The following is a 24,584-nucleotide window of genomic DNA, read 5'->3' on the forward strand; positions in this document are numbered from 1 at the left end:
TGATAAGAAGAATATTTTGGTATATGTTACAGTTTTATTTTACAGTACATACAATGCAACGATAACGAGTTTCAAATAAATCCTCAAGACTGTGATATGATGATAATACCCTGTCCTCAACAAAATTACATAACTCTAAATTAAAGATTAAACAAATCAAGTTTTACTTCAGTTCAACGGAAAAACAGCAGTATCAGTTTAAGAAAACTAGATTTTTTTAGTAATAGATTTTGTTCAAGGATCAGTCAAAACACATACAGACAACATTTTTTTTCCGCTTTGCGATGTAACTCTTAAAATTCCGTTGGCATTGGCAGTGATTTATGACATTCTATTATACAAATTGAGAATATTTTCCAACAATAATAATTTTCTTGCCAAGTATTATCACATATCATTTGTATTTTGTATTGCAATGATAATTCGTTAGCACGATTGGTCTGCGGGTAAGGAGAGTTAGAGGTAGCAGATAGTGATATAATACTCCTTCCCTGCGTTTGATAATCAGTAGGGTAATATGTAACGTGAATTGGCAACTCAAAATGGTGGATACAGGGGGGGGGGGCGGGCGATGGGTGTTTCTCATGAGGTGCGCTCCCTACTTTAAAACTACTCCCATCGCATGAATGTAAATGCTTTGCCTGACTTGACGACTTGCAATCAACCTCTGCAGCCTATACTTAAAGAACTAATGCCTAATGAATGCAGTATTTCATTAATAGCAATTTGAATTTTAGCAGTGGCGTAGCATGGGTCGATTCATTGAAGGGGCGCTGGGATCATGGGGGAGCGGGAGACCAGCCTTACAAGATGGGTGAAATATGAATTTCCAAGCATTGAATAGGGGGAGGTGGGTGTGAGGGGGTGCTTATCATCTCCTCTTCACGTTACTTTCCCCTCTCCCTTTCATTCTTTCTTATTTTCTCCTTATATTTCTTTCCCCCTTTCTCTCTTTTTTTGCCATCGGTTGTGGGTACACGCCCCAGTGCCCCCTTAGCTACGCCACTAATCTGTAGGATATTTGAATACATTTGTGATCAGCCTTTTTTAATGTTGAAAGATGAGACCACGCATCTTTCGATATGCACCACGTCTGTTTAGACCCAAAAGGGCGTTGAATCGTAAACTTGATGCTAACGCCCTTGCAGCTCCAAGTAGATGGTTTGCTTTCTATACATTTTGCATCTCAACATCACCCATCCCATATATGATGGGGGAGGGGCATTGCAAACACGGCTGAAATGACATGAAATAATGTATTTAAGCAAAAAAGATCATTTCCTATACGCGAAACTATTTTTTTTTAAACAGCTGAACATTCAGTTTATCTTTGTGTAATCTATGCTCTTGAACAGACACAACAATCTTTTTGCAGAAGAGGGGGGGGGGGGTGCTTGGGGAGGGGCTTACACTGTATATTGTCGTCATAATTTGCTCCTCGGCATGCACATTTTACAATTGAGGTAAAAACGTAAGCATTTGACAACCAAGACAAAATTAATAAGAATGGTAACACAAAAAAGAAATTGTCATGTGTTAAACTTCGTTCTAGATACTGCATTCCATATGCACTCACAAATTTACGGAATCACAATCACTTAAAAGAATATTTGAAGATTTGTACAACTTTAGTTATATACATGTGCAATATCATATACTAAACGTCAATCTATCATTGGTACACATTTTTAGTTTGCTTCAATTCATAAATAACAAATATAAAAACAATATTTTGTAAATATATAATATTCACAACATTCAAACATTACGTTAGCTCAAGAATTTAAAATTCATCCCCTCGAACTAAATGCATCGACTTCTTGATAAATGAGAATTTGATTCTAAGAAGTTTAGAACAATGCACCCCTAAGGGTGTTGCACACTTGCATTAATACTAAATTCTCAAAAATTTGCATTTCATTATTTGTTTCATTTTATCATAAAGGGGAGGTGAATCTTGTGTAACGGTTGATTTCGTCCACGCCGTGAGATGCTCCGTCGGACAGTTTTGACTGGCATACCTATCCACTCGATCCGAGTGGGAGGAAGAATGTTGGACTCCTTCAATATTTGACCTTTAAGTTCTCATGTAGCATCGGACTTCCGGGGTTCGGCCATTTTTCGGACGCATATTCAAATGCTAGTACATGCATTTTGTTCCAGATCCTGCTCACAACATGCTTGTGACTACATGAATGCATCAGTACCACGTACTTTATAACCGGAGAGTTTTGAATGCTAGGTTTAAATGGTACGTTGCGAAGCAAGATGTCCGTCGACGACTGGCCTTGAAAAAGACAGATGAATTAATTCCACAACGTTCCATGCTTTTACGTCAACTTCAGAGTACCGGATTCCATTTTCGTAGAGAGTCAATTCTTATAATTGAACGAGCTCCGTCCCTGATTGTGTGTGGTTCGCTCTGATCACAGAATACACCCAGTTCACAAGTCTCGGTACATGCGTATAAAATGCAAATTGTCCCTCTACTGCGCAGCCTTTTCCCGCGCTCACGATGCCGACTTGGACCCATCGTTTCTGCATTCGCTGGATCCCGTCTCGACCGACCACCGAGTGAAATATGTGCCGCATCAGAGGTCCGCCGGAGTCACCGAAACAGGTATCCAGTGGTTTCCGGTTGTACCCGGCGCAAAACATGTTGATGGTGAATTGCGTTTCGTCTTCGCCTACCTCACGGAGGCTGTTGACGCAGGCTTGACGCGGACGTACGGGAATCTAGAGAAAGAATACGAAAGTTATGATTAGTATAATGCGAAAATATAATCTCCTCATGCAGCTTCTCATCAGACGAGAATTTATATTTTTTTATTTTTATATTCAGCAACTCCCGGCCCTCCTTAAATGAAACCAATCACGGAGTTACTATTCGGTTGCTTCTGATGTTTCCCACCAAAGATTCTCTTCTTTGTTTACCAAGGTATTAACAATTATTGTAAAGTTCCCTTGACAAGATGATGAGTAAGATCATAATGATACGAATCACAGCGAAATCAAACAGACAACGAAATCTACAACAATACTTTGTACTTGCAATTTTGGATCGTTTATTTTATATATGACACACACAAAACCAGAGAAAATATTCGACCTTTGATTCATGTTATCTAAACATTAGCTTTGAATAAAAACTTACAAACAACTTAATGAATACAAAATATAACATTAAGAACCTATATTTCATTTTATGTAATCCTAATAATTCAGAGGAAAATATATACTAGAGTTTACGTCATAGAACAAAATTAATACTCAGGACATGTTTCTGAAACTGATTAAAACAATGACGGACAGTGCATGCCTCTCTGAGCATTCCTTACCTGTAATTGTTGAAGGACATCTTCATAAATGGTGTACTGACTGCTATTAACTGCTACTGGTTTACTGTGGCCCCATCCTGCCACCATACCGAAGGAGTTGATAGCTACTAATCGTTCTGTAAAAGAAAAATACAGGACCAATCGATAGGATGATTAATACAATATCGTAAATGAATCATTGGTACTTCTTAACTTTCATGAGTAGACATTTTACACCAGATAAATATACAGGCAGATAGTTAGAAAGACAGACAGACAGATAGATAATAACATAATGAATTGATTAACGTCTTCCTAAATGATAATAACGTTCAGTAATAATGTTCATCTGCGTAGTAAAAGACAACTACAGAAAAATAGCTTATTAAGGGCATGAATGACCAAAGCTGTATTCTCCAATTATTGCGATTTTTCCCGCCACTGTATACATTAATTGATCCGACATGGATCCTACATTTGCCCCGCTGATATCCATTACATCAGGGGCTTTATTTCGTCAAAGATATAAGGTTCAGGCTATGTTTTCCAATGTGATTTAGGTTATGCCTCAGTCACACCGACTCCACACCGACCGTTTCTTTGATATCGGCAGCAATTTAATGATTTGTTTGGTCTGTAATGAATAAAAACCTATAAAAAAAAAGTAATCGGTCTGTAGTCGGTCTGGTGTCGGACTTGTCGGTGTGACTATCATATTCAGGCTTTGGGTTGGGGATACTGTAGTGTTCTGGTCCAAGATCGAAGTTGTGAATTCAAAGTGAAATGTTCGTTCCATATTTAAGGGTAAGGATTTCACTATACATGATCTTTTAGCGTATCGGGATGCATATAGTGTAATGTATATGGTCCTAAGACGGCCAAACGGAAGACCGGTCTGCAATAGACTAATTATTTATGAAGAAGCTAGACAAATTGGGATTAACTTATTGGCCTAATGATCTTAAAGCCCGTCTGTACTAGTTTGACCGGGGGATCAGACCTTCCTGCAAGGTCACTGACAGGTGGTTATCTCATCAAATAAGCTCTCAATTAACATAAGAAAAAGGGGATCATGGGGGACCAGGGGTCACTGATTAGGCATTGTTTGCTAAAAAGAGGGCGCAAGTAGATATAAATAGTGCAGTGGGGCTTTAAAGGATGTAAACTGTAATCTTTACCTTTGTCTGCGTCGGGACTAGTGATTTCTGGCGGCAGACATATTGCTCTAACGTACGGTCCCAAGACGGCTGGTCGGGCGAGGTGGAGCAGGGCTATGTCGTAGTCGAAATCGATGAAATCGTGCTCCTTGGGAAGGTAGAGACCGTTGATGGAGAAGACCTGTTCCCTCGGCGTACCCTGGTCCCGGATTCGGTCTGTTAGACCTGGATCAAGATAAATAATTGATGATGTAACAATCAACGATATCAAATCAACCGCCTAATTACCCTGATTAGATTGTCTACTATTTAGGGCCGAGGAATAGAAAAATAATCACTTACACTGATATTTAGATTGATTATTATTCGACTTGTTTCATGAAAACATGAAACGCATGTCATGTAATTCCCAAATGAAATCCATGACACTGAACTTACTGTACTCTCCTTAAACCACCAGCGAGGATTCAATGTTTCTTATACTTAATGACATATGTATTCACATAATATTTTTCTCTGTTTACAATTCAACTCCAGTTGAATCAGGTTTGTTGTCCCTGCAGTGTGAGTGAGATATCTTGGTGTTTTAAGAAACACAGCGATATCTAATACCCTTGATAATAACCATGACATTTCGTTTTATTCGACAAACCTTTGACAGCATCGAAAACCCACCGTTAGACAAGGCTTATAAATCCATCCATAATTACCTAATTTGACCTGAAGTCTTGTGATATCCTCGTCATACCCGAAGCAATGGCCCGCAGACATGACCCATTCATTGTCGATAACCGTACCAGCGCAAAAGAAAAACCACTGCAAGGAGAAAAGGAAAAAACATAGAGAATTAGATAATCATAGTCAAGTGTATAGATTTGTTTCCATGCTACTTTTATCAGAGATTTAGAGGGTCTACATTTTGTTCCGTTACACTCCTCAGAACATTGTCCCTTAGCTCTGGTAGAGGGAGCTCTTTACCTTTCTACCATGGTGTTCATAAATCGCAGTATTAAAGTTAACCTGTGCCGGAAGTAGAATCCTTCAGTATCACAGCATCACAGCATCATCTGCCTTTACTCTTACATGTCGATCCCCTCTACTTCTTTTGCTACATTTCTTTCTCTCCCACACTGTTACACAATAAACTCAAATGCCATTTCATGCATTTCAATTTTATATAACTATGATCATAATTCATAATTTCTCTATGTTCCTTTTATCTAACTATCCTTCTCCAGCGGAGTCATCGTAATTTAAATTGGAGGGGTGGTTCAGACTAAGTTTACTCTCCTTGTAGCAGCGCCCGACCTGACTCATTCAAGAATACATAAATAAATGTATATTTCCATCCTAGTTTTCCGTTGGCACTGTTTGCGGTTGTCCATAAAAGTTGGCAACTTGAAAGAGACGGGATGTTTGATAGGTTGGCTTTTCAGTTAGTTTTTACTTTAGAGGGTAATGTGGTTTATGGTAGACATAACCCGTGTTAGAAAAACCTCTAATTCATACAAATTAAGGTTTCCTTTAACATTTAGTCTGACCCACGTGACCCACGAATGGGCAACCCCATTTATCAGAATTTTGATAATAAAAATGCGGTGATCTCGAATAAATTGTACAGTTGTTCATTCGAATACTAATAATAATATGGGGAGTATCAAGCAGCAGTTATGAAATGCCATGAAAAGCCTTACCGTAAAATTGGCTATGTTAATTGGTTCATTTTATCTGATTACAATAATGGAAACCGGTAAAACGACTCCTTTGCCCTATTTGAGAGATGCATGTATCAAATATTTAAAACATGGATGTTTCACCTATTTTCAAATTTGCCAACCACCTAAAAGTTGTATTTGGTGACTACAGACATACTAAAGATTTTTGCCTAGCTCTCATAAGAGTAAAACGCAAGAAGCTTTAGTATATCTGTACTCGCTGTTATTCTTCGACTTTTTTCTTCTTGAATTTATTATTTATATTATGTCTGACCTGTCATACAAGAAAAGGCAAAAAAGAGTACATTTCCTTGATTCTATCAGTAGCCGACCCCTTCCTTGTTTCAAGGTTTCGCTCCCCGACCCCCACCCTTTAGCAGCCGCAGACCCCTTCCTCTTAGCAATGTTTTTCTCCCCAACTGCTAAACATTCCTATATCTTATAATTTAATTAACCCTCTTTTTATGGTTGCGATTCCTGGGTGTATTTGATGCCTATCTAACCACGGCAAGAGGCAAACATTTGGGCAAGGAAATGTATTAACGTTTCCTCCAACAAAGACATAAAAACCGCCAGTTGACTGCTCGGAAAGGGCGCTGGGATTTCCGCCAACAGAGGGGGTGATTTCCTTTCAGGTGCGAAGGTCTAAAAGCCAGCACTGTGCAATGGAAACTGTTTTTGCTTGCCCTATAGGGAACTGTCAGTTATTCCACAGAAATGATTCATATTACATCAATGAAGACAAATAACTTCCAATGAAAGCTTAGAAGAATGCTCTACATAAACTGTCATCATATAAACTGATGTTTGAAAGATTATTTTCTGGAATTTCTAAATTGACTAACGCTTTAATTTTAACGCCGTGGCGTATGTGGACAGTATGATAAAGTGATTAATACACGTAGATCAAAGAAGGTTTTGAATTTCCCTCGCGTTTGTATCCTACTCATCATTTTATAAATCACATGTAACCCTCCTCCTGCACTTACCAGCATAATAATTATTGTAATCAAAGATTCATGGCGTGTTTCGGTAGCGTTTTCAAATGTTGGATATCTCATAGAGCTGAGTGTACCTAGCAGGCCTTAGACTCAATTCAATTCTTATTGTCTTTGGGCCATTCAACTGAGAGGGGCGTGGATACGCCATCATATTTTAATGTATGATAGTCGTATTAACAATGTCGATATTATCACTTACTGAGCCGTCAGCCCTCTGCCAATATATAGCGGCTTGCCATGGCCAAGCTGCCTCGTTAGCTTCGTAACCGCCGACCACACGACCCCTTAACTTCTGGCCGATGTCGCCCGCCTTACCGCACTGAGAATAATCTTCACCAGGTACTGTGATTACAGAAAAGAAAATACGAGAAAAGTCAGAATATTGTTAATTTAGAGTGACACACAGCTGCATGCAAATAATAAATTACATTGTAATTTCTAAAGTTCAAAATCAAACATATTTCACCCTACCAAATGCAAACATATCAACCCGGGTCGAAGGAGACAATTGTCGACAACTTATGTCTTGTCTACAGCATAAGCATCTGGTTAGGATCTTCAAAGCCAAAATCTAAGTCCATGATTGAAAAAGTGACTGCAATTCTACTGTGTATGCTCTCTAATCATGACATCGATCTTCTATGATCTTTAATTTGCCAACTGATTAATTTAGTCATGAAAATTAAATAATAATCACACATAATCATTCTTAAAACGACAAGGTAATATGTTGCGGGGCTATATGTTAAAGCTTAATGGTCCTCTCGAGTTTTTGTTAATAGAACCAAGGAGTAATCAAACCTTTATAAAACAATTTTGAAGGAAACCAGCAAAAATCATTTATCATGAAAGTGAATTATCAAGAAGTAAAATATTGATTGTTATATTACGACAACTTGCTGGAAATTACAGGGATCGGCATACTTTTAATTTCTTAAAAAATAGAATTAAAATTAAACAACATTAAATTGTAAATAGTCTCTTGAGACCCAAAAGGATGTTAACTTACAGCCCTCATAGTTACCCCCCTTCTGGCTCTCAACAGAGGAAATGTGCCATTTATATCGTTAGATTCCATATTTTAAATTCTATACCTTCAGTGTAACTTTTGTTGGATTCTATGAAAATGACATATTTTGCGCTAAACAATCAAGACTACATTTAAATCATTATAATATTAACTCTCTATCTTTCTGTTGTAAGGGTGTAGCTGGGGTGTCAATCATTACAATACAGAAAGGTGGAAGAAAGGAATATACCAGTTCTTACATCTTGGTAGGAGGTCTCGTGGTTCCTCTGTGGTGGTAATGATGGTGGTAGGAATAGTGGTAGGACGTGGTGAGGTGGGTGGTGGGTCCGTCTTAGGGTAGTCGCAAGTTGGTATGTTACCAGCCCAGTCACCATACCAACAGGTAATCTGTAGAGGGAGAGAGAGGGGGGAAGAGAGGTTGAGAGACAGAGAGACGGATAGAGAACCAGGAGGGAGGGAGAGAGGGAAGGAGGAGCAGAAGGAGAAGAGGAGAGAATTACGTAGGTTGAAAAATAAATAGAGACAGAAGGAAGATAGAAAGAAGAGATGATATAATGAAAATAAAACAAAAAGACAAAAATAGATATTAGAACAGACATCATTTCTCTGATAATTTCTCCTCATTGATGTCTCAAATAACTTTACGATTGTAGCTGTGCAATTTCGAAGAAATAGATATAGCAACGTAAAAGAGAGATGATACTGAATATGATGGTGGGATGGTGGTGGTGATGCTGTTGGTGGTGGTGGTGGTGGTGGTGGTGGTGTTGGTGGACAGGTGGTGGTAGTGAATGTGGTGGTTGTGTCGATCGATTAAATGGTAATGATGTGAATACTTGGCGAAGAAAGAAAACTAATAACCACTGAATGATATTTTGTATTGCAATTTTTTTGCAATTTCAACGACCACCGGATGCAATTTTATATTAGAATTGCACTCATAAATGACAAAGAAAATACATTTATATGGAGATAAAACGTTTATCTGGCAAGAAAACAGCAGAGGCATATCATATTCACTCCGGGGCGAGACCGAGAAACAAAACCATAAATTGTCTACACCGTCTGCCATATGTATCACACCTGTGCCGGGTCATCAGAATAAAATATACCCCCGCATCACCAATATCGTCCCGACATCTTGCACTTGACACATTTATGACCTTCGACCTCTAACTTTCAATGTCAAAGGTCACACGGCAAAGAATATTCTTAGGTCTGTGCCAGTCTGGTTTTAGAATGTCAAGGATGTTCGGGGACTGTGATGTCAAACAAAGCCTTCATAATTTTAGTCACGTTTCATAGGTTTTCTTATTTAGATGTTTACTCCATTAAACTCACTTTCCACAATTACGGATAGGATGCAAACAATAATTATTCTTAGGTCATAGTACTAGTAGTAGTAGTATAAAAGTAGTGGAAGTAGTAGTAGTAGTAGTAGTAGTAGTAGTAGTAGTAGTAGTAGTAGTAGTAGTAGTAGTAATAGTAGTAGTAGTACGGTAGTGGTGGTAGTGGTAGTAGTAGTAGTAGTAGTAGTAGTAGTAGTAGTAGTAGTAGTAGTAGTAGTAGTAGTAGACACTTACTTGAGGGGGACCCTGTAGAATATAAGCTGATGAACATTCTAATGTAAGGTTTCGAGTGTGAGGTGTAATAGCACCTGATGGTGCATCCACTATCCGAAGCCCTCGTGTTAAAGGCGGCAACGCGCAATGTTCTGAAGGAAAATGAAAATAAAAATAAAAATAAAAAATGAATAATAACATAATATATCATAACTTATATTTACATGGGATATGTGATATGGTTACATTATAAATGTACAAATGTCATATAAAATGAACAAGTACAGTAGTCGAGTGCTTTAATATTTTAATGAAGATCGTGGCGCTGTGTCACAGTACTTCAATCATACTTTTATTTCACTTTTCATTCATTGCTTTCATCCATTTCAATTTTCAGTTTGAATATAATCATACAGATATTACAAAGCGATTCCACAAATAGCATTATAAAATCAAATACATTTTCATATATTTAATACGAAGAAATTGAGGATAAAAACAATAACGAATTATAAATTATATCTTTAGGGAATAAGTCACTACATATCGATGCAAATTTATATTGAAACCAGAGGGACATGCCCGCATGCAGGGAAAAGGCAATTCTTTGAGCACCTAAAAGTAGTTAATTTAATAATGGCAGTTTACAGCAAAATTAAAGTTACGAACAAATATCGAATCGAATCGAATCCTTACTTGGTGTACATCGGGGCTCTTCGGGCTCCCATTGACCACTCATGCACGTGATGGGCGAGGGAGAAGCGCGTTCGGCGAACGGCAGACACTCGAAGTCGACTTGGAAACCGTGGACGACGTGGCCCTCGGTGACGTCGGTGGAGGAGAGTTGCCCCGCCCAGATGTAAGGTATTGAACAATAATCCTCTGAAATTGGAAAGGGCAAAAAAATTGATTAATCAATTAGAAATAGAATTAACCCTGTTCGCTATTTTCACTTTGCATAATGTTAACAACTCTAATTGCGCAGGTGTGCGAAATAAAATGTATAACAAAACACAAGACACAAGGAGATGAGAGAAGATAAGGCAAGTATAAAGAGGTAACCCTGGCAGCAGGAAACAGAGAGATAGAGAGAGTGTGTGAGAGATAGATAGAGAGAGAGAGAGAGAGAGAGAGAGAGAGAGAGAAAGAGGCAGAGAGAGATAGAGAGAGAGAGAGAGAGACAGACAGACAGAGAGGGAAATAGAGAGAGAGAGGGGGATTGGATAATGAGAATGACGGAAAAGTGAATATATTATTTTAGGAGAACATTGAATATGTCGAGGGCGATTTGAAAACCGGCAGCTAGTTTCAGTCTACGAGCACGCGTCTGGAGTCTGGACTGAGACATCGAACCTGTGACACAGAAAAATAATTTTCGGGTGTGTCGCAATTTTACCACTACCGTTCTATATATTTAAGCATATCTATCCTGCTTGTCAGATATTGTTGAGACATTCCCTCCACCCATCAAAAAAAAACACTGGATCCACCATCGTCTCCAGCCTTCTTACCTCTTCCTTGTGCAATCACATCAATGTCATAGCAGAGAGGTATAAGAGGGATCCACTCTCCTGCGTTGCATTCGGTGAAGCCGTTACCCGCTACCAGGATCTTACCCGCGTCGCAGAATACCTAGGCAATCAAGAAAATAATAATGGCAAGATGTTAGGTTCTTAAACTGTATGGAAAGTTTGGTAACATCCTTCTAAGAAGTATAAGGATGTTTGTTTAAATATGCATTCACATAGATGTTTAAGTTAAAAGTGTATTTGATATTAATTTGTCCATGAAACAGGGCTTTAAGTGCCGAAGCATTGCTACCTTAGCGACCTAGAGATGTAAATAGAGACTTTTAAATACACCCTTTCCATTTCTGCTTCTTCTCTATATCCACAATATTTGCAAGATTTCGCTACAAAGTTTTGAAGTTTGGGTAGGATAAATTTCTAATAAGCCCCCCCCCCCCCCTCTTCCCGAAAAAACACTGTCTTTAAAATGTTACAAGACCTCAACATCAACATTTAACTCGAAGTAGCTCAAACCCTCCCTCTATAGCGAAGCCCATGAATATTTGACCATTGCAACCAAATTGATGATAAAGAAATAATCACTATAAGGTCTATAATCGCAGAGTTTGATTAGCTGATCATTATCTGATAGAACTGACCAGACATAAGGCAATTAAGTCAACACCTATCACTATCTCCTAAGCAGACGACCTATATCTACATAAGCTACTTATATAATTCAATTGCTTCCTACAATTTACTTTTCGCACCTCTAATGACCATTCCTTCCGCCCTTCTCTTCCTGCCACCCTGTCCAGACCAATCACTTTCTAGGATACCTGTTTTTGAGCAGCGTTCAATTTTCTTTCCATTTGACTTACTTTATCTTCTCGTCCTCCTGGATCAATATTCTATAGCCCCTTTTTCGTAGAATTACTGACATATATACATGTAGATGCCGATATTGTTGCGTTGTGGATTATTGCATATGAACTATCATGACTATAACAGATTAACAAACGTAAAGGCCCTCATCATTATTTTCTATCGCTTCAAATAAATTATGTTCACATCATAATCAAATCATCATCTATTCACAAAATTCAGAATGTTCCGAAAGCTCTGAGAGTTTTTTATAATCAATTTCAGGAAGACTTCCACGAAAAAGTGTGATACAGTTTCAATATTTTTTTTTTTTCTTTTTTTTCTTTTTTTTCTTCTAAATTGTATATCTGAACCCTCTTTCATTGTTATCTTGTTTTCCTTTCCTTTCTTTTCCCCCTTTATATATTGTTTTTCTTCTCTCTATTTTAATTTCTCTTGTCTTATAGATAGTTGAAGTGTTTGTACTTTGCTTATTTTACTTAATTTATTGTTGTGTGCTTATAATATGTTATATTTCTTTTTGTATTTGTTTTTCATTCTTTAATGGGCGATCCAACTTCACAGGTTTTCGCAACCTTCATGGAAAGCCCCGCATACAACCTTTGTAAACATAGTTAAAATTTACTGTTACTTTGTATATTTTGATTTTTATATTGCGAAATAAAATTGAATTGAATTGAATTGAATTGAATTGAATTGAATATGTTCACCGCCTTCAAAGCAGGATGAGTTGTTTTTCAAAAGGTTTTAAAAATCACTGTATCTCTTTCTCTTACCTGGCCAGAAGTACCCTGTGGGTATCTCCCATCCGTCCCCTTTTCTCTCGTGTAACCAACATAGGCTATGTTGTTCTCCTTCTTACGTAATGATGGGCACCCCTCTGCAAAGAGAAATCAAAATAAATAGAGACATTTGAATAATTTGGGACGATTATCATCATCATCACCATCCAATACCTGGGGCCCGTTTTACAAAACCTTTTTTCAACGACAAATTACAAAAATCAGTGACAAATCTGCTGATAACCAATCAGAAGCAAGGATTTCAGTAGCGTATAACACAAACTGTCGTTTGTCACGGATGACAAGTTTTGTGAAACACCCCAAGGTCTGTTTAAATACAGACAGCAGAGGTCTTGGCCTTCCATTTCTGTCTATTATCTGCAATTTGTAAAAAGCTGTTCTGAGTATTCCATAATATGTACCTCATCATTAATGTTCATCTGTTTTTCAAGTGAAATACTTTGTACTATTGTCTAATGTTTATTCCATGACAAAATCAGATTATTTATTTTCTTCCATTCAAATGATTTTATTTCTCATGCAAAACATAATACAATGAATAAGTATATTACAAACAATATATACAATGAAACGACAAATATAATAGTAATAGCACGAGAAAAGAGAAACCAACTAGAAACAGAGCTTGTTGAAGTATTAGTTCCTCAGAGGCGGTTTTACAAAACGTCTTGAAAACAAAGTATACATTGATTATCCTTTACAAACAAATACCCTTTTTGTGTTACCCCCGTCTGCCCTCCTCACTCAAACGTCCATTCTACCGCCCCTGAACGTGCTTGAATTATTTTTGATGTAACAATAATTCCAAGAGGGTCATGACCCAATGTATCTCAGGTTATCATCGGGGATTGGGAGATCGAGCACGGCACACCACGTCAATATATCAACACCGAACAGGAAATCAACTCCGGTGATGGGTTCGCAGCACGCAGGGGCGTCGCAAGACCATTTTTTAGGAGAAAAAAGGGGGCTGGGAGTCGGAACAAATTTGCCGACAAGGAAGTTAATATTTTCCAAGAAGCCAAACAAAGGGAGGGGGGGTAATCAAATGATTTTTTTTTTCTCGACTATTCAGGAAAAACAGGATTTCCACATTCGCAGTCGTTTGCCGTCAACAATATATATATATAAATATATATATATATATATATATGGGGGTTTCACACCCCATCACCCCCCCCCCTCATTTAGTAATGCCCATGAGTCTTGGGTAGCGTACCGTTTTATGTCTGTTTTTAAGATTGTTCGTTTTTTTAGAATGACCCTTACCTTCATAAAATACTGTCATTTAAATGTTTTCTTCTTTTAAAGGAAATTGCTCTGTGATTTGCGTCCCCGAAGTATTTTCGAGGGCATTGAGCATTTTTGTTTAGCTAGTAATTTAGTCTTGTCAACCCATTCCTACTCTGTCTCACCACTTCTACCATCAAAAATGATCAGTTGCTTAGAAACTGATTAGGGGTGCCCCTACCGTTCAAATAGTATAGACAGGAAGATCAGGGCATGCTTCTGATGAGCATGTTTTTTACGGGCGTATGCCGTCAGTCTACTGCTTACTCTATTTTAATAGTGGTAAACATTTGTCATGATGCCTCAAACCCCAAAGACTGATAATCGCAACACCGATCGCATCATGATCTTTATTTGGTGTCGGAAAACTTGCGATCAATCGTAAATCCTGAGCAAGAAGCCTCATGCACAGACGCTCATACTATAATGACACCTAATTAAAGTCCGTGTTTCACGATAAGATGGATAGCAACTGTCCATTAAGTTATCCATCTATCACACAAAGGGACGATATAGCTCCTTGTCTGTGATGTCGGCTGTAACTAAATTAGATTAGAAATTTATAATGAGGGTGAATGTGAACAGTGAAATAATGATGATACATGAGATGTTTGTAGATCCACAAGGACAGTGGGGCATGTTCACACAGCCATGAAAGCCGTGGTTATCCAGTATTTCTTTTCTAGACTTCTTGCTGTAGTTTTCACCAAATTAGTAGGTGACGTGTTTTGTTTTCGTTGAAAGAAGGAGAAAAAGAAGAAGAATTTATGTAGGCCTTTGTTCGCTTTTGAATCGTTTATATAGGCTACCAAAATGGAAACGGTGGCCTTTCTAGGCAGGTTCTTCAACATGGAAGCCGTGGGAGTGCCCCCTTAGAAGTACATCTTTCATTTAAAAAAAGTGAACTATGAGAGGTAGATCGTATCAATATTCATGTATTCATGATTCATTACTCCATTCCTGGAAACTGTGTAGAGAGTATGTTGTTTATAAGCTGCTTTGGATACGTCTGATGAGTTAATTATATTATGGTAAAAGTATGCTCAATACACACAGCGTTCCTCTCCTTTTCTTAAAACAAAATTCGGGCTACCCCTAGGGAGGGGCACTTTGTCTCACGCCACTAATTCGCACGTGCCCTTCTTAACTCTTTCACAGCAAAATGTTCCTTTCAATTTATACCAATTTCTGAAAGTGATGCGAGGGCGACAGAATTGTTACCGACTTCGATTTGTGTCATGTCACCACTGAGGGGAACATTCTATAATCACGAAGCTTAATGATAATGAAGACATTGGGCGTCATCTTCTAAGAAACGCGCTTCTCTGAAGAAAAAGAAAAGGAAATGCTACATCATGGTTTGCAAATGATAGTTAGGTATTTTAGAAACATCTTTATGGTTTGGGAACATTTTTAGGCACCTACTGCTTGTTTTTTAAAGGAATATCAAGACGCACGTAGTATTGATAAATGTTACTATTCTGTTCAAAAATTAGTACTTTTAATAAATACCAATCGTTAGATATATAGTAATTAACGAATCTGTGAACGTCTTTCTATGTTCAATGTGTCCCACATCCTTTTAGTGACTATCTGCTAAAATATTTTAAGGGACAGTGCAATGTTGGCTCAAATGATGTATTTTTTTGTTCTTATAGTTTAGCTATGCCGGTTCTACGTACGTCTCATTATAGGGTACGGCGAAGGTTTGCGTTTGACCATTTTATGGATATAAGGACACCGACTTGAAAATCTTAGTTTTGTCCTGTCGGTCATGAGTCTAATACAAATGTAGTATAACAACTTCATAATATTCAGGTTGTATTGTTTTATTACAGTCTAACCATATAATCAATGAACATGTTTTCTTTTATTAGTAAATTCGTACAATAAAGAGACCCAAACCATCAAATACTATATGTTTCAAGTTCAAGTGGGAAGACAGTCGTTTGCTATTATTATGCAAAGCAAAAAATTGGGAAAACCTTGGACTTACTTGGCTCACAAGTTGGCGGATCGTTAGACCATCGCCCTGCTGCTAGACAGGTAGACCAGGAACTCCCTTTGAGTACGTAGCCTCGGTTACATCTATATCTTCGTTTGATTCCCGCTACCAACTGTGTTTGACTGTAGAACGAGCTATCACCGAGTTTGTAGACCACCGAGCCATGTTGAAAGTCACGGTCGTCCTGACAGTATGCTGTTCGAAAGAAGAAAGAAGAAAGAAGAACATTTAGATTTTGCGTTGAAATGGGACGGTGGGGATGACGTAACAGTATTTGAAGTTTGAACGAATTGTATTCAGCACTTGATTAATTTTTTTCATTTACAAAGGCATGGATAAGGTGTAGGAAAAAGGCTACTGAGAGAAATAGCAATTATTTCAATTCAAATAGATCACTTAAATGCGACTTTTTTTAATTTTCAGTGAAAGTGAATAAATGAAAGAATGTAATACAGGGCTGGATTAGAATTGTAGTCTGTCACTTTTGGATGTACGGAGAACAGATTTCATAATCTTTCTTTAAAAGGATAATTGTGTAAATTTAAAATTTATACACGTAGTTATAGTAATGTTACATGACGTAGACATAATATCATGATTATGGATTTAGGAAATGTGTGGGCTATGGCTTATTCAGAAAATACAACCCGAAAATTCAACAAAAAAAGTTTGAAATCGGCCTCAGCGATTCATGACAACCTATAATATTTCTGATTACTGATTTATTATTCTCTTTCACATCAAATATTACTGGAGCATAGAGACGTTATGCTTGAAGAGCGATCTCTGATACGGTTTTCCCCGAATGAGCGGAGACTCGCGATACATCTGCTAATTACGATAACGACCCCTATCGGATGTTCGATCGACATGAATTTTAATAACGCCATTTCCCGCGCTTTCAACGGTAATCATTCGAAATGTTTCGGAAATTCCTTTTTTTTCGATTTGAGAACTCCAGGGGGGTGTTTCACAAAGATCCTAAGTAGAACTTAACACTAAGTTGGACTTAAAAATTATGGACAGCCATTGGAGCCTTAAAATGAAATATATTCAAAAGCAGAAATTCAAGTATTTTAGACTTTTTATAAATTCCACATCAAGAACATAGAATCTCCCATGATAATAGAAAATATGAATGATTTGAATCAACATTTTATGTCTTTTAAAATAACTTTTACAAAATGTTTTCAAGGATGCTAATGGCTTTCCATAATTTTTAAGTCCAACTTAGAGATAAGTTCAACTTAGGATCTTTGTGAAACACCCCCCTGGTGTCTCCGAACTTGCGGTCAGAAAGCTTTCAACGACTTTTCCCCGGCACACAAAACTAACGTTTGAATTAAAAGTTTGGAGTATATGGTCACGCCAGACTACTACTCTACGGTTATTTTTTACCATGTTTACAGTAGTCATGCTGGTAGTTCCAATTAGTAATAAATTATTACGCGTCATTTTGTTATAATTAGGGTTAGAGTACAAGTGAAGCAATTTCCTCTAACCTGTAGAAAAAACATTTTTCCTAGCGTCTGAATATCAACTTGACATTTGCAAAATGGCACCGGTTGTAAATTCCTTCACTCTTGCACTTTTTTCTTAAACGAAATGTAATTAGATAATTAAATCAAACGAATCTGTATGAATAAGAGTCGCATTATCTCACATAATTATAAAGGTGGAAATGTATTATTATTAATAATTATTGTGATAAGGACTGTTGGGTAAAGGCTTATTATCTAACGAATTATGGCACAGAAAACAGAAGATTAGCTTTATCAGGGAATTATTAGGCTGAAGCTAATGACTCCTTTGATTTATCACATAAAGCCAATAAAGTTTATACGTATTTAGGCAACGAAAATTGATAACCCGGCGATCCAAAAAAATGGTTTCCCATGGGAGGGGGGCAACCAAGCTGCAAGCGAATGTGTACGAAATGACAGAGAAGACACACTCGCATTAGCGACAGAATTTAAAAGTGTTGCGAAAAAACACTAAATACTCTTTATTGCAGAAGAGAGGTTCGATTACCGCCTACCCCCTCCCCCCTCTCCCGGCTCCGATAATGCTCTTCAACCTGAAACTGGATATGTGATATATCGGAACATTTCTCTCGGCGGATGCTATTTGACAGAGTTATGTTCATGGCCATCCTCAAATGACATATTTTATGGGTTCATGGTCGACAGAAGAAAAAAAAAGCATTAAAATAATATTTTGGAAAGGAGAATCCTTCGGGATTTCAAGTGCTGGCTGACGGTGGTGGGGTGAAAGTAGGAATATGTCAAGAGTCGATCTGTGACATTATTTGGCGGTCGTGTCCCACAGGTCGGACTATATAGGGGGCGTCGCCATAGTCGCGGTACTATTTTGAATGGGGGCAGGGAATAGGACCGCATGTTGCCAACATGTTAGGTAGATGTTTAAAAGAAATATTCCAAAATTGCGAGAGAAAAAAAATATGCTTGAATAGGATAGGGATGTCACAACCATAGCCCACTATAGCGATATCACTGTTTGCACTGTGTTTTCCATTCATCACTAATTGTTTCTTGTAGAATGTATGATTACATCGACATTATGTAAGATAGCAAGCACGAAAATTAGTTTTGCTCGGGGGAGGTGCGCTTGTGTGTGTACTCCACAAAGAAATTAAAAAATCTTTAAAAAAAAAAAAAATCATTGTATCAAAATTAAGTATTGCAAGACCTTTGTAAACCTATATTTTGTACATGTTATATTCTCATTTTCTACCTTTGACAATTTGTATTCATTTATTAATTTATGTACCACTTGTGAGATGGATCACCCTTATCTTTACGAGTGTTTCACAGGTTTCCGCATTGTCTTTGCAGATTGTCTAATACAAGCGAACAGCAACTGGTCGGTTTTGAAAGGTCGGGAAAACAGAGTAGCCCTCAAGTCCAGCCCAAAATCAAGAACACATTTTCAAATTGTCCGAAAACAAAAATCTTTCATTGCATGCGTCTCAAGTGTCCAATATCCTGAAACAAAATCAATTCACTAGAATCTTCAATTTCATTCAAAATCATCAAATGAAATTGTTTTTTGAATAGTCTTTGGACAGTTCTTTTCGGACACGGTCCCACGCGGGTGTTTCCGTGTTGGGTGTGCTGGGTCCCTGACCCGTATCATGACGCGGCCCCCTCAAATTTCGCACCCCTGTCGAAACCACCGGTTCCTCCCCTAAGCCCAACGGAGGATATCCACACCAACCGACTCAATTCAACATTTCCTCAATTTACAGTATCGTTTTAATCAATTTTAGAGGGGCACATCGGGGCAGAGAGGGAAGGAGTGAAATGACCCTTAGGAATATAGTTTTTACCAATGGCAATGCGACCTTGTTATCTAGAGTACAGCGATGACAGCGCCTCATCGCGTAAGGCAATGAAGCGGCAAAGTTTGCCAAAGCTCGTGATAGTTTTGCAAGTGCAGAATTGAGGGGGCGGTCGGGAATTAGCTGTTGACAACATAATTAAATCAGAGTCAAAACATGAGTATATTTTACAGCAATTGATATTAGATTGTTATAGTGATTACGAGGTGAGAGTGTGGAGGCGGCCTGGAACTGAATTATACAGGAAACAGAAAGTGAAAAGCTCCATTGAAGGATTAACATGCTCCTATTTTCATGCCTTTCACATCGAAGATCAAAGTTAAGAAATATAAGTACACACAGATGATAACATTCGCCTCAAATGTCCTGAATTATAGGACATGTTTATTTATAAATTCCTTGGTGATTCTTTTTTTGTACTCACATTCTACGGATTAAATATACACTGTATATATAAACGTTCCTGGAAATAAACTAGAAATGAGGCTCTCCAAAACATTCAGCATCTGCGATGTTAATGCATGAACCAATAACATAATCTCGTACGATTTAACCATCAAATTCCATGATACAACAGCCGGATTCACAAATGTAATATTTGTATGAGAAATGCAATGATTGCCATGACATTGCGAATGACCTTGCTCTAACCTGAAACTTGTCAATCATGAGTATGATTTGTTTTTTCAAGCGTGCAACAAAATTGTTGTCACAACGAGCAGTCGACATTGTCGGATCGCCCCTGCAACACATACTAGGAAACCCGTATCGTTCAGAAATTGTGCAAATGTTCGCAAATTCGTAATACTATGCTATTTTGATTCAAGGCTCATCCGCTATACCAAAATAATATCAACATTATTGCATTATCATTATTATGGTACCACATGTACATAAACTGACAATCGAATACAATTTTTTACATTATTTTATCTCGGTACGGAACATTGCCTTAATGACAACTTTATTACGTAACTGTACTGAAAGAAGAACAATTGCGCAAAGCATTACTTAATTGGAAAGAAGCCTAAAATTCCAAATTAAAACTTGGGAAGCAGACAACATGGCCCCAAGTTCCCAACCCCTTGCTTCCGGGACTAGACACATCAACAAGAGCTTGGAAGAATTAACTTGAGGGCTGATGACGATTTCAAAAAACATTTGGACTTGGCCCTGTAATCGCTTGTTGTTATTGAGTGAATAAGTATTCTAAATTGCGTATTTAACCTACATATTACACATCAGCCAAAGCTCGTAATAGATAGGAAGAAATAAAACGATGCGAACCGAAGCCAGTTATGACTTGCTTTCCTGAAGCCAGAGAAGATACCGTTCAGGAGCACGGTATCACCATGATCAACATAATCATGATGTAAGCGTCAAACCTCACCGAAAAAGACTCAGAAGGAAAGAGAAAAAGAAGTGTCAATCATTTCTACATAGATTTAAATATATATATTTATATCAATCTCTTCACGATAGAGATGCAATCTTTGAGAGTTTAAATTCCGTTAAACATTACCAAGCATTGGGAGGTCCCGATGGGGATCGGGATGAGAAGGTTGCTCGAGTTCACGTCACGTCCAGTCGTGTTTTCATTATCCCGAGTTAGAGAGGGCAAACCAGTCATTATCGGGGAAAGTCAGTGTTTAAATTTAAGTTCAGCTGATATTTCAGAACTGTGAAATGTGAACAAAGCTTATTACAATAACATTCCGTTGTGAAGAGAAAAGTGTTCTGAATCAAATTCAAAGTCACACTGTCATGTCTGGATTGTTTAGTCTGTAATTATCTCTGTGTCCACAGTGTGTCGATTGGAGAATACAGTGCGAACACAGTGTGTTCACAAAGCCAAAAATATGAAAGTGTTCTGAATCCACAGGCCACAATCTGACAAACTGGCAGTACAAGATTAGTGTGATCAGTATTTCACATCGCCAACACTGTAGCAGCGTTCAAAAAACACCCGTGCTCACACTGTCGTTCACTGTGGTGTTCACTGTGTAATAATCTATGTGACCACAGTGTGTCGCATAAATGGAAATTAGTGTAAATACGGTGTTACAACATAGCTAACACTAAATCCATTATGTGCTATATGGTCACGTATACTGTGATGCATTCACATTGTGCTCTGTGGCCACAGTGTAGCAAAATATGCTGCGCTGTGTGGGAGTAGTGTAAACATAAGTGTTCCAAATCCACAGTGTGGTAATACTGCATATGACAGTGTTTTCCAGACAGGGCTTTACAAATCAGTAATAGTACTAGTATAAAGGTCAATAATATAGTATTAATGACTGCTTTGAGAGAAATAGTTGTTTTATACGCTCAAGGGAAGGTTAGAATTGTGCTATTGCCCCGAGGCGTGCCGAGGGCAATAGCCCAATTGTAACCTTCCCGAGAGCGTATAAAAACAACTATTTCTCGAATATTAAAGCAGTCATTAATACTTTTATATGCCGAAAACAAAAGAGTCAACTAATGACACCACCTTGGCCTTTCTCTAGTTTATCTGCACGGTTGTCTTTTATGAGTGTATCTTTGAGAGTAGACTAGATCTAGATTCTAGTCTAAGCAAGATATTTTTACAATTTTTGGGGTGGGCCGGCCCTGTGGGAAGTAGAGAGAAGAACCTGCGCTTTCATATGACACCTCACTTATTGAGTATCACCTTCAGGATCACAACAGATAAAGGTTTGAATCTCGAATTGAAAAAAAAAACTTGACTTTTTTTGCATGATCGAGCAATGCACGTAGACTGCATAGAAACTGCATTGCGTGTAATCTCTATGGGAAGAATGTAGCACACAACATCGGGTGCGCGATCAGACACCCTGACAACTAGATCTATTTTCGTCTACGTCTATGCTGGTACTCCATTTTCAAACGAACATGTTTATGGATAATTTCACGTACCCTTTTTGTTGTTCTTGCTGTCAGCGAGTCTTGCATTTGATAAGTTGAAATCTTGGGACAGTTTCTTTAGCCTTTTGTCTTGTTTGGAATTGTCTTGTCTTGTATGAAAATACCGACCAATTCGCACACGTACGGTATCCTCGATCGCTCAGACCATTTTTTAACATGTAAACCTATGGGGTAACCATGGAGACTGACCTATTTTCCCAATAACCATGGTTATTGGGATTTTGAACTGTTTTAACCATGGTTACTAGGAATTTTCGGGAACAGTTAAAGTTTATGAATGCAATTTCGACCGATCAGATGGCTGGATTTCTTAAGTGAGGTATATAATAAGTATTATCTTATTTTAGTGACATTATAATGAAAGCACCCTACGTATTTACTTCTTCATACCCTGAACATGGTGTAACTTTCAGCTGCTTAGTCAGACCTACTCACACTACATGAAGATCCCCGGGCACGTCACGTTGTAACTGATATGAAGGAATGGGAAGTCGTTATCAAAGCTAATAATCGATGACGAAAATGTCAACGTTGATCACCTTTTCCCGTGTTTTGTTACACTCCCGCTCTTAATTGAACAAAGTTTAAAAACCTTTTACGTTGAGAGTATAGTGATTATATCTTGCTGTTGTAAATTGAGCTGTTACATGGCTAAGTTAAGGTTTGCCCGTGTAGTCAATTGTGTTTTCATCTTCTCTCTCTCTCTGCTTTTTAGCCTTTGCTCATAGCTTTTGCATCTGTAACACTACAACCATGTATTGCTGCAATTGATATTTGTATTTGTGTTAACTGGATTTTGTCGGTATTTCTGAATAGAAAGCACAAAGTAATTTTGTTATTTCGTTTGGGGGGCGGTAACATAACAAAAATATAAATACAAATGGTATATGGACACAGTTAATGACGATAGATTTGGCAAGCGTGTTTCTTTTCTTTCTTGTATGCGTGGGGGCGCGTGTACAAAAAAAAATGGCGCCCCGTCTAGATAATCTGCCGGTTTATACATCAATGTTAAAGTATGATAGGTCTATAAACAGAGAGACCTATTGCACTGATAGTGTACTTCTTGCTCATCCCTATATAAAACCATCGACTGCACTCGACAAATATCTTTGGCGTATTGATTTTCAAGTCTCTACTTCACCCATCCACCCCCTTTAAAACGTATAATATGTTTCAGTTTCTTTCACTCTGTTGTATCTCATGGCGCCCCCTCCCGAGTTTTATCACCCTCAATTACCCATGGGAGTACACCTTGGACAGTTGCCCCCCTACTCTGGCGTTGATGAAGCTGTACCGGTGTCAAAACAGGTGCGTTCGCTTCCCCGCTTCGCATTGTGATGATGCATTTCGAGACACTCCCTTTCATATTTCAGGTCACACAGACGCATCTAACGGATATCAGGGTTCTTTCTTAATTGCTTACTTATATTAGGCAACTTTCAGATTTTGTATTTACACGCGCTCTCTCTTTCGATTTCTTTATGTCCCCTTATCTCTCTCATATACGTACACACACACACACACGCCCACATTCACTTTCTCCCTCACGTTCTTACTCCATGTCTGTCTGTATGTTTGTCTCTCTTTTTCTCTTTCAATATAATAGTATCTCATCATCTCTCTCTCTCTCTCTCATGACCACGCCCACACGCACACGCACTCACTCACCCACATTATCACTTTCTCCTTCAATTTTTTTCCCTCTGTCTGTCTCTCTCACTCTCTCTCTCCCTATCTTTCTCTCTTTCCTTATCTCCCCCATATCTCGTACGCACATGCGCGCACGCACACACACACACATCCACGCTCACACACTTGCTCTGTATATGTCTGTCTGTCTCTTAATCTCTCTCTCTCCACTTTTCTCTTTTCTTTTCACGAGCACCACTATACTACAAACTGATATATCACATGAAGTTTTGATCCAACAATTCAGTTTACAAATAAGTATTGTATAACAAGTAAACTATGTTACTTGGCTGAATGGAAGAAACATGTTGCGTATGTATCATAACATTT

At 38.1% G+C, this 24,584-nt stretch overlaps 1 protein-coding gene across 1 annotated transcript; it reads right to left on the bottom strand.

Annotated features, from left to right (window-relative positions):
* Window positions 1–14: 14 nt before the first annotated feature.
* Window positions 15–23,898, bottom strand: LOC580206 (limulus clotting factor C). The gene is made up of 12 exons (XM_030997272.1): window positions 23,838–23,898; window positions 16,265–16,468; window positions 12,952–13,055; window positions 11,294–11,414; window positions 10,479–10,664; window positions 9,804–9,934; window positions 8,460–8,607; window positions 7,390–7,532; window positions 5,185–5,290; window positions 4,496–4,699; window positions 3,339–3,454; window positions 15–2,736 (listed from the first exon to the last, which is right to left on the bottom strand). Exons 1-12 carry the CDS (start codon window positions 23,896–23,898, stop codon window positions 2,380–2,382), a joined length of 1,881 nt encoding a protein of 626 aa, XP_030853132.1. The 3' UTR covers window positions 15–2,379.
* Window positions 23,899–24,584: the final 686 nt, after the last annotated feature.

This window comes from Strongylocentrotus purpuratus, unplaced genomic scaffold, assembly GCF_000002235.5.
Source record: "Strongylocentrotus purpuratus isolate Spur 01 unplaced genomic scaffold, Spur_5.0 spur5_scaffold_4, whole genome shotgun sequence".
Lineage (NCBI taxonomy): Eukaryota > Metazoa > Echinodermata > Echinoidea > Camarodonta > Strongylocentrotidae > Strongylocentrotus > Strongylocentrotus purpuratus.

Bases quoted from the DNA above. Each gene is read 5' to 3' on its own strand.
- LOC580206 (XM_030997272.1), bottom strand. From the start codon at position 23,898: ATGCGAAGCGGGGAAGCGAACGCACCTGTTTTGACACCGGTACAGCTT. The intron at 13,056-16,264 runs GTAAGTCCAAGG...TTCTCTTTGCAG, and splicing joins TCCGCCAACTTGTGAGCCAA to AGGGGTGCCCATCATTACGT. The intron at 3,455-4,495 runs GTAAAGATTACA...TTTCTTTTACAG, and splicing joins TAGTCCCGACGCAGACAAAG to AACGATTAGTAGCTATCAAC.